The following is an 11002-nucleotide window of genomic DNA, read 5'->3' on the forward strand; positions in this document are numbered from 1 at the left end:
AGAAATGGTACAAAGAGGGCAGTAAGCCATGTTCCCAACTGATTACAAGACGTTTGATGGTGGGAAAAGAATGTTTGGTAAGTGATTCACTGAGAAGCACGCAAAAAACACTCGGCATACTCTGTTTAAGACTATATGCACGACTTGAAAGTCTGTATCCTGTGTGACGTCACACCACTGAAGAGCGCACGAAAATTTGAATGCTGGTTTCGGCATCATCTTCATTTACGGTTTTCCCAATTGCTTTTTTGAATTTCGAGAATATAAATAGCATACCATGACGACTGAAGTCCGTTAGTCAGAAAATGCCATTTGTTTAGGTAGCTCAAAAAACGGACGGAGTACCCCTTCAACAAGTCTCGGTCTCTCTCGGTCGTACTCGGTTGCAAGAGTGTGAACGGGCCTTTAGAACCAGCTCCGCTGCAGCAGATCCGGTCCCAAGACGTAGCAAGAGGCTTAAAAACCGGTCCGGTACCTCGGTTTTATTCGGTTGCATATCTGTGAAGGGCGCTTGAAGCGCGAGACACATGGACGGCAGAATCGTCCGATCGTCATGGTGACGTACTGGGAATCGTCCCAGTACGTCACCATGACGTTCGCGCTAGCTGTGCTGTCATTGGCTGGACGCATCCGACAATCCGTCCGCCGTGCGAAACTATCTGGCGCGTTGGACGCATGTCGGATCGCCGATCCGACGTCTGATGCGACCAAATTTTTCGGATCAGGCAGTCGTACTGCCGGATCGGACGTCGGATCGGATGGATTTTTCGCGCATGTGTCTCGCGCTTAAGAGTCATCCCCACCACAAGCTTCCATTTCACGGTTATCGTGCTTCTGTGACAATAAAGCCTTACTGTGGCAAAAGCTAACATGTTTTCACTATTTTTTTTTATGATAAAAGACCCCTTTCAAAATACGTTACTTGCACTCTGTTGGCAGCTGTGAAATCCCTGCGCAATGGCGGACTAAAACCTCAACGTCACGGCACACTGGAAAAAACACACCCACTAAAAGGGTGATGATCGCAGTGACGTGGCACTTTCGACGATCTTTGATTGGCTCGTCGGCTCATAGTGTTGGCCGCGCTCCGACGTTCGCTATCTTATGGAATGACTTGCACGTTCCTCGATGCAGTCACTCCGCCATTGTGCAGGCGTTCCGACCCTCTAATAATTGGCAGGTGACTTTTGAAAGGGGTCTATTATTCTGAACAACTGTAACTAAAGAAGGATCCACGGTTTCACCTGCAATGTCTTGTTATCACCAGTAACTCTTATCGTCGAAGAAACGTTATTACAAAACACTAGGAGCCATTGCACTCTGTGAAGGTGAATTACCAGCGAGGCTGTTTAGCTTACGACACAGGCGTGACACGAAATTTTGAACAAAGGTACGAACACATTTCTTTTCTTGATCGGTGGTCATCGTGACGAAATGTACGCACACACATGTCGAGGACTATCGCCGCCCCGAGGAGCCGGTGGAAACTAGACACGCGCGACGGGACCGCCACCCGACGGAAGAAAAGGAAATTAGGCACGCAAGCGCCTGGAACGACGACAAAGAGAGGGCGCTGCGAGCCCGCTCTGAGTTTTTGTTGACGCACACCAAAAATGCACGGAACCCTAGCCATAAACAGCTTCGCTGTAATATTTTGGGCCATGCCGATGAATCTATCACGGGGGATCGGTCATCTACCCCAGAGAGCCGTCCCATTGTCCACGCAGGGACTTTGCTGTGGCCTTGATGCTGAGCGCGTACCTGACAGCGCACATTTTGCACCATTGAATTCTTTTTTTTCCTCTCGGGAAGAAGAAGCAACAGTGAGCATGCACCAGCATGATTCAATGACATCACGTGTACATACTTTATTATTGGCGAGAAACGCGTCTTATTATGTTGCGCACTCGCGCGCGCAGCTCGGCGGGTTCTGCGCTGGACGTGCTCCCTGCCTGGCTGCCCAGCGGTGCCCTGCGCCTTCCGCCGGGCCTGGTGAACGCTAGCGTGCGGCTGAACAGTTCCCTGCGCGCCCTGCACACGGCCCGTGTGGCGGTGCGGCTGTTTGCCGCGCTGGCCGAGCTGCTCCGAGATCGGCCCACCCTGCCCGAAGAGGTCCCCGTGTCCATGGCGTACGAGGAACGGCTCGGGAGAGCCGCCGACTGCCTCCAGACGGACCTGGACGGCATGCCGACGGCGCTTAAGAGCGGCTTCGTCCACAAGCCCGTGCGCTGGAAGCTGCTAGACCAGACGCTGGCCCTGGCACTCGCCCATTCGGGCCTCGAGGTGCAGACACTCTCCTTGTATTTAGCCGACCTAATTAAACGTAAAGGCTGGTTCACACAGCCCTGTTTCCTTACGAAATTTACGTACACTTACGATCGCAAGTCACAGGCACATCCGTGTTTCGTACAAAGCATTGCAACCAGGTAATGGGAAGCTTAGCAAGCGGAATATGAAGCACGGATGTGCTGGTGACTTGCGGTAGTATCTCGACGTAAAGGTTGGTTCACACAGGGGCGTTTTCCTACGTTACGTTATGATACGTTACGACCCCTTACGCCGCGAGTCACCGGAACATCCGTACTACGAATGAAGCGTGGTGACCGGTTCAATGAGTAGCTTTGGACGCGACGTACGAATGTCCCAGTGATTCCTCACGTAATGTAAGAAATAATAATCAAAAGCCCCTGCGTGAACCGACCTTAAGGATAAGCACACTTCGTAACGTAAGAAAACGGTGCCTTAACCTAACCTAACCTAAACCAGCTAACCTGATCTGACTTAACCTAACCTGATCTAACATAACCTAACATTATTTTCAATTGATCAGATGCTTATCATAATCATAATCATGTTAATGACCATGCTTCGAGGTAGCTTGAGTTAAAGGATCCATGGAACCAGGGGCGTAGCTACAGGGGAGGGGGGCTTATGTTCGATCCATCCCCCATCCTCTCTCCCCACTACCCGATACTTTCTTGATACTATATTGCCGTGAGCGCAGCTGACCAAGAAGGCAGCGTGCTTGTGGTCTAACGGTTATCGCGCGTGCTTTCCACGCTGGAAGCCAGGGTTCGATTCCTAGCCGCGGGGGCGCATTTTTGTCGACTCTGTAAAGTAATGTTCTGGTAAATTCGAGAACCATGTGGCTTGTTCGAGGTCAGAATGTTCTACGCGCCGAACCTTTTACGCCGAACGATCCAGAAACCCACGAGGGTACATAAGGGATTCCGCAAGGCGAGCGGGGTCAGTTTCGCCCCAGCGTTCGACTGTGCTGCTACGCAGACTTCGATGCCCGCGACGCTTTGTTATTATCTTTGTACCCTTTTATTTTTGGCACAAGTTCGCCACATTAAACGTTTATTTCTTCCTGTTTATTTCCTGTTTTTTTGGTCACCACCCGTGACAATATACCCATATTGAGTCCGGGTATTTCACCGAACGCCGCTTCGTCGAATACCGTTTCATCGAAGCCATTTCATTGAACGGCATTTTATCGAAAGAATTTCATTGATCGTCGTTTGATCGAACACCGCCTATTTAAGCAGTAGGAATTTTGGATCTAGGAAATAGTTCTATTTTAATACCGGAAGGATAGAAGACCTTTCTTTTCCTACAGAGAGGGGAACTAAAAATTAGGAACTATATTTTCTCCGATATACCTATTTGTTATAGTAACTGATGACTTCCGCTGCTAATGTAGCTAATAATAAACGGGAACATTTTCCTAGACATTTTATGCAACCTGTGATCATCGGGTGTCGTGACGAAGGTGCATACATTCAAGGGTCTATCCCCGCTCTAGAAGAGACTTACAGTATTCTGCTCTATGCACAAAGTCATCCTTGAACCAATGACATGTATCCATGGCTGTAGCATGAAACAGAAGAAAAAAATGGCGTGTCTTTCTTTTTTGTGTTTGTCATCGACAGAATCGTGGATTTACGGGTTTTTCAACCTTTGTTCTTAGGAAGAAAGCGATTCTCCTAGGATAGATTGAAAACTCAAGTAAATAGATAAAAAAAAAGCACAACGAAGAATAGTCTTAAGCACGAAACACATGTACGACGAAACCGTCCGATCCGACGTCCGACCACGCAATACGACGGTCGGAGGCAAAGGTTTTCAACGCTCTCCGATGCTACGAAAACCATCGCCCCCCTAGGTCATTCCGGCAGTCCGCACGTCGGATCGTTTCGTCGTACATGTGTACGACGAAACCTTCCGGATCTACCATTTACGCGTGAACAACTTACCTGAAAACAGAAAATACTAATTACTACCCACTCATGTTTTGTTATGTTCTATGATTCAGTAACTAAACTTTTGGTGAAATAGTGACCACGGTAGTAATTTTATTTCTGGAGATTTGACAGCAGCGTGGAAACAACTCAGACGAAAGAGAGAAAGAGAGAGGGAGAGAGATAGAGAGTAAATATGGTCTAAAACGCACCATAATGCTCCGAAATTCGGTGAAGTGAAATTCGGATGAAACTGCGTCACACGATTCAATGAAAGGGAGTTCGATGAATGGGCGTACGATGAAAGGTCCTTATTTGATGAAACGATATTCGATGAAGCAGCGTTAGATGAATAATGATGTTGCGAACCTCCAGTTTATATAGTTCATGGCTTCCTGGCAGGGCCTGAAAGTATCACCATGGTTCTTACCGAAGAAAAAAAAGTAGCGAAATACGTTACTCGTAACTTGCAAATAAAAGGAACCCATTGCCGACCTACGTTACCTGAAAACAGAAGGAACGTGTTACCGTTACTGTTACCGACAAAAGTAACGCACGTTGCTTTTTATTTGTTGTGTGGCACCAGAAGGTACCGCAAAAGCTCATCATCCCCACAGGACACAAAAGTGCGTCCATTTGCAAATGAGTTTCCCAGGTAGTCTTCCTCTCCTGCTGCGTTCGCTTTTGTAGGGGAAGTGGGGTTTTGATGATATGAGTCATCAAAACCCCGCTTCTTTATGGTTCCACCTGAATAGTAAAAACCAAACGCAAAAGTATACACTCCTATGAGCCTGATTTGTGACATATTGGCACGGAACTTAAAAGGGACACTGAAAGGGTATTTATGATCGCCAAGGTTTTTATTTGTACGTTACATATGAGAGTCCAACTAGCCAGAAAACAATCGCGGCTATAAATTCGTTTTCTTTCCGACCGAAAACAGCCGATCGAGTACTGACTGGTTTGAGTTGCACTCTCTACTCCGTGGCCACGTGCCGTTTCCTATGGTTTAAAGTCAACCACCAACTATAATCAAAGTCGTAGGTCATCGAAGGCACACACACAATATTAAAAATACAAAACAAATATGATACTTAAAAGATTAAAAAAAAAACGCAATAAGACGACGGATTAGATGTCGTACCAACTCGCCCAAGCTTCAATCTTAGTAAATATAATACCCATTTTTTCGTGGCTTCTAAAAAGCTCCAAATACCTTGTTTTCGGGAGAACAAAAGTATGACAGCCACGTGACTTCCACCACCTTTTTGGTTTCGTGCAGTTGCATTTTCTGACTTCATCAAACATATACGTCACGCTGCAGCAAAATATTGATGTGGCAGTCTTATGACACCATAATGAATCGCCTGGCAAAAGAAATAAAATTTGGGGGGTGTCAGTGTCCCTTTAACAGAAGAACCGGCCTCCCGCATTCGCAGACAAAGTAAGACCACCTGAGTTTAAAACTTTGAATACGTTTTGTTCATAACATAGAGAAGTACAACTGATTTCGAATTACTTTCGGGGGAGTATTTATTGTCTTCAGCTCTGACAAGTGGTGCACGACCTTGAAGATCCGTACTCTGTACGTTTTAGGAAATACCACCGGCAATTGCGCATTCTTTGGCGCAGAACGATAAGGATTGCAGGTTGCCCCCTTGCACAAAGACCGTTGACCGCGATAGCCTTCATCGAAACAGGGTCACTGGAGGGGGCGTTGGGCTTTCCGTCAAGCAGGAATGTTCTTGTACAAAAAAAAAAAAAAAAATTTTTTTTTTGCTTTTTTTTTTTTTTGGGGGGGGGGGGGGAGGGGGGTGAATCATTATTTATGATTCATTTATAACTGGGCGCTTACTAACACACACACTTTTTTAATGTTTTGGGAAGAAAAATGACGCAAGTACGTTGCTCGTTCCTAGGGGGTTTTCGTAGATGATCTCTTCTGCCCCGCAACGCTCTCCGCAACGCGCTACGATATCCGAAACTCTGCAGTCAAGGCCAGCGGCGCGTATGCGCACTAGTAGAGTATTCGATGCGGAGAGCGCAGCGGAGTAGGGAAAACGATCTACGAAAGCTCCCTACTGTTTTGAAAAAAAAGTAAAGAGTACGTTCCTACGTTACCGTTAACGGCGTTACTTGTAACGCGTTACCGCCAACACTGGTTCGAGCTTACGATATTTTGACATGACGACGCCCAAGAGACTGCCTTGTGTTGCAGGAGGCTCTCGACACCAGGCGCATTTGGGGAGTGGACTTCCGGCTTAGGGGTCTGGAGCACTTGACGTCTGACCAGCTGTTCTTTGTCTACTACGCGCTGGACAACTGCCAGCGTGCCGATGGCCAGGCCCTGCGGCGGATGTCATCCCCGCTACCAGGTCACGAACGAGTCAACGTGCCGCTGCGGAACTGGCCGCCCTTTAGTCAGCACTGGGGCTGCCAGCGAGGACAGGCCATGGTGGCCCCCCGACCCTGCGCCATCTTGCGCCCAGCCTGAGCTGCCTGGTCGTCGGTTGAATGGAACCTCTGCAAGGGACCATTGCGCCGACGCCTGCAGCTTTGTGTCTTGGACAATATTGTGGAATGTGCGCGTCATCTATGCGTCTGATATGGTCGCATCAGGTGATGCGCACCTCAGCGAACCAGACGAGACGGTATAATCACTTTTGACATCACTACGCAATGGAAGGATATAAATTATAATATTATGCAATTAAATTTACGATATCTGTAAAACCAAAGTCCATTGAAGGCTGCCCGATTTTAGTTTTCTTATTCAATGCTACGTGCACACTTGCATTGCAGAGATTGTATTGCAAACTGCAGGCTAGCCTTCGCTAGCAAGCAGTCTACATCTAACGCCTAACACTTACCACGTACCAGCTACAGCTAAAGCCCCTCTATCCAGTGAAAAGTGGCGCCATTAATTGTTGTGGAATTGCTCGTGCACACGTGCCGCGCGCCAGAGAGAGAGAGAGAGAGAGAAACTTTATTTTAACCGAAGAGTGGAAGCTCTTCGATCTTAGCCCAGGTCCGGGCCTATGTAGCGGTGCTGGTCTCCGTCACCCATCATAGTTTGAATGTGATGAACGAGGGATGGCCACCACAACTTCTGGAGTTCTGGAGGGGGGGAGGGCCATTCCTCCCAGCCGCTTGGAGTGAGGTCGTGGGGTAACTGGGAGAGGGATTCATGTCGACTCTGGTGGGCTGCTGGGCAGTCCCAGAATGTATGCTGGTTCGAGGGGTATCCACCGCAGTGGGAGCAGCTGGGGTGTCCTGGAGCATTGGCGAAGTAATGAATATACTGCTCAGTGAGTAAAGTGTGTGTTTGTGCTTTTCTAATGAGGGTTGCCTCTTCTCTTGAATGTGTATATGATGGTGAGGGTAGAAAAGAGGAGATTCTTCGCCTGTCCTTAAGGATTTCTTTTCTAGCTTTATGTAGAGTTTTCCTTTCCACTTTTGGTTCATATTCACTTCTGGGAAGAACATGGCGTCTGATATCTAGCTCAAAGCTGCGCTGTGCCGCCATGATCTTCCTAGAGCCACTAAATGAGCTACGCTTAGAGTATCGGCCACTGATCTCTATGACAATTGCTGGATCGCGCTTCCCCGCTTGTTCGCTGCTGCGCGAGTGAAGCCACCGAACTTCACTCGCTTGGGATACGATTTGCCGTTTTTGCTAGCCTTTGCTGCGGTTTTCCAGCGTGCTGTAGACACGTTTTCTACTCGTTCGTCGTCACTTGACGAAGAAGTTTTTTGAAGACTCTGTGTATTGTTGAGACTTGCCGTTGTGAACACGTGGAAAATTTTACGAAAGTGCAGTGTCGCAAGAAAAAGGCACAACGCGTCGAAAAGAAGGGCTGGCGGCGTGTTCAAAGCTTCCTTGGCACGCCGAAGTGCCGTGTCTCTGTGCCTTCGCACGCTTGGATACCAACCAAGAACCGACGCCGTGTGTATGTGTTTAGCGAGTGCAATGTGCGTGAAGCTGTTCGTGCCTCTGGATCAGCGTCTTTTCCCCTCGCGGTTTAGGAACGAGCTTAATCCAGCGTCCACTAGCGACGGAAGATGGGGGGAAGGTACGTCTTTTTTTCGTCCTTAGACGATTTACACAATACCGTGCACAACAGCTCCCCATCACTGATCAGTGCTGGCTTATTATCAACCTACTTAATTGCACTTGAAGTTTGAGCGCGGCTCGCCTAATTGTAATTGGTCAACAGATTGCACACGACCATATCGGCCGCGCTTCAAAGATTTTCATTCTCGCCGTCTTGTACTTTTGCTTTCGAAAACCCCCCTGGCTCCACAACGTTGCCCTATTCGTGCTCCCACGGAATCTATTACAGTAGATTTGGGACATAGCCATGGTTAATATAGTACATAAGAACACGTACGGATCTCCCCCTTTTATTGATAGCAACTCACCGGAACAGCTGGATGATCCAGAACTCCGTGTCCGATATATATAAATGATCTAAAGGCATCTACGCGCGACACACGTTCAGAACTTTGGCGCGGCGTCAATACTTGACCGGTATTCAAGCGTGCGAAGGCACAAAGAGGCATCACTCGGCGTGCCAAGGAAGCTTTGATCACGCCGTGACACCGGCGACACTTGTTTTCGACGAGTTGTACCTTTTGATACGGCTTCACGCACATTGCACTCGCAAAACACATCCACACGGCGTCGATTCTTGATCGGTATCGAAGCGCGCGAAGGCACAGAGACACGGCACTTTGGCGTGCCAAGGAAGCTTTGAACACGCCGCCAGACCCTTGCTTTCGACGAGTTGTGCCTTTTTCCTGCGACACTGCGCTTTCGTAAAATTTTCCACGTGTTCACGACGGCAAGTCTCAACAATACACAGAGTCTCCAAAACTTCCTCGGCGAATGACGACGAACGAGTAGAAAACGTGTCTACAGCACGCTGGAAAACCGCAGCAAAAGGCTAGCAAAACGGGAAATCGTATCCCAGCGGGGTTGGGTCCGGTTAGAGCCACTCAATATGGCAGCGTAGCTGCCAGAGTAGCGCCACGCTTTTCCCTGTGCCGCCTCTCACCGTGATTGGTCACACGCGGTACCATAGCAACGAGCTGAGCTGGCTCGGTTTCCTTAGCAACCGAGTGACTACTCGTCACGTGACCTCGCAAGAGCCGTGATGTCACCAGTAAGATGGCAGCGCCCAGAGCTGGTGGCTACGAGTTTGTTCGGTGCGCGGTAGCCGTAATGTGCCGCTGCTTGCCGACGATTTCGGACTTCTTCGTGCTCTCTGACGCAGGTATAACGTGAAGATCTGAAAGAATGGGACTTCATACTCTGTGCAAGATCGCTCTGGATATTAGCACCTGTGCGACAGCATCAGTCATATCGCCGTAGCGGTGCTCGTAATCCTGGATGTGTTCGAGGATCGATATGACATTTTGCATGCAATTTTCGGATACGCCTAGCCTTGTTTGAACGTTGGAATGTCTGAGAATCAATGCGAATTGTATGCGTCGTATGTTGGACCTTGGGGAAGTTCTTTCAGCCCCAGGTAACCGCGTAATCACAAACTTTTAGCGAGGAAGCTCCTGCGATCTTTATGTTTTGTACTAATCAACGATCTTACGATATAGCTTTTAGGATAACATTTTCGCATTTTCTAGCTCCCTTTGAATGTTGGAATATCTGAGAATCGAAACGAAAGGTATACGTCGTGTGTAGGGCCTAGGGGAAGTTGTTTCAGCCCTGGGTCACCGAATAATCACAGCAACTTTAAGCGGGGAAGCGCCTGCGACCTTTAACCTTTTGTACTAATCGACGACTTTACGAATTGACAGTTCTGAAGACTTTGATAAACGTCCTTTCGTTGCAATAGCTTGCATTTGATCGCAGTGTTTTTTTTTTGTTTTTTTTTCAAGTGACAAGCTGGCGTTTGCTCAAATGACGTATATGAAATGACCTGCTCTATAAGAATGCATCAACACACACTATTAAATTTATATGCTCAGAGGTGTGTTCGTCTTTGTAATTAACAAGTTACAGACAATTACTTTTAACGAGTGTAATATTTATTTTCTGTAGCTGGGCCCCTTTTGTACTCATTAATGTCCGTGCGCTATGATGCTATCATCATGTGTGTATGGTTCTAAATATCCTCTTTGCAATGCCAACAAAAGCTAAAATGACGTCAGCCGACCCCAGCTCACACATTCGAAACGAAAACTGCGTCACTCGGACGTATGCGCTCGTCAACAATTAATTCGTCGATGAATATTTGAATTGGCGTTCGTGGCCAATGAGTACACATGAGTGCACTTGCGAATGACAAGTTCTATGGTGGGCTTAAAAAGCACGGTGGAAGCTTGGGGTCATCGCACCGGTGCCCTAGCATGTCACGACCGCGTGATTCCACTGTTCTCTTTTGAGTTAAGGATTAAAGCTAAGGAAGAAGAAGTTAAAGAATCCTTTCATGGCCTCTTTAACACGGGTATGCATGCTACACCAGATAAAAATATTGACACTTTGCATGCCGGTAAACTTCCGGACGACCACTTGGCCTGTCGGCATGAACACCTCATATCCGGCGTCCGTCTCTTTTGATGGCGTTAACAATCCTCTGTAGACCACCGTGCTGTCCTTCTTGGTTTAATCCCGTCGACTGTTCATCGCCCAAAATGAGGTTGATACCGTCGCTCCCTGCCAGTTGGTTTAATAATCTCATCTTGAATGAATGACTGGGTCTTGAAGAATTATGATGCTAAGCATACATTCTCCTACTATG

The 11002-nt window shown here is 47.8% G+C and overlaps 1 protein-coding gene across 1 annotated transcript; it reads left to right on the top strand.

Annotated features, from left to right (window-relative positions):
- Window positions 1-2141: 2141 nt before the first annotated feature.
- Window positions 2142-6871, top strand: LOC8042108. The gene is made up of 2 exons (XM_040223378.1): window positions 2142-2283; window positions 6460-6871. The coding sequence occupies exons 1-2, from the start codon at window positions 2185-2187 to the stop codon at window positions 6733-6735; spliced, it is 375 nt and encodes a 124-aa protein (XP_040079312.1). The 5' UTR covers window positions 2142-2184; the 3' UTR covers window positions 6736-6871.
- The last annotated feature ends 4131 nt before the right edge of the window (window positions 6872-11002 follow it).

Source organism: Ixodes scapularis, unplaced genomic scaffold (genome assembly GCF_016920785.2).
Source record: "Ixodes scapularis isolate PalLabHiFi unplaced genomic scaffold, ASM1692078v2 PGA_scaffold2__306_contigs__length_199485367, whole genome shotgun sequence".
Classification (NCBI taxonomy): domain Eukaryota; kingdom Metazoa; phylum Arthropoda; class Arachnida; order Ixodida; family Ixodidae; genus Ixodes; species Ixodes scapularis.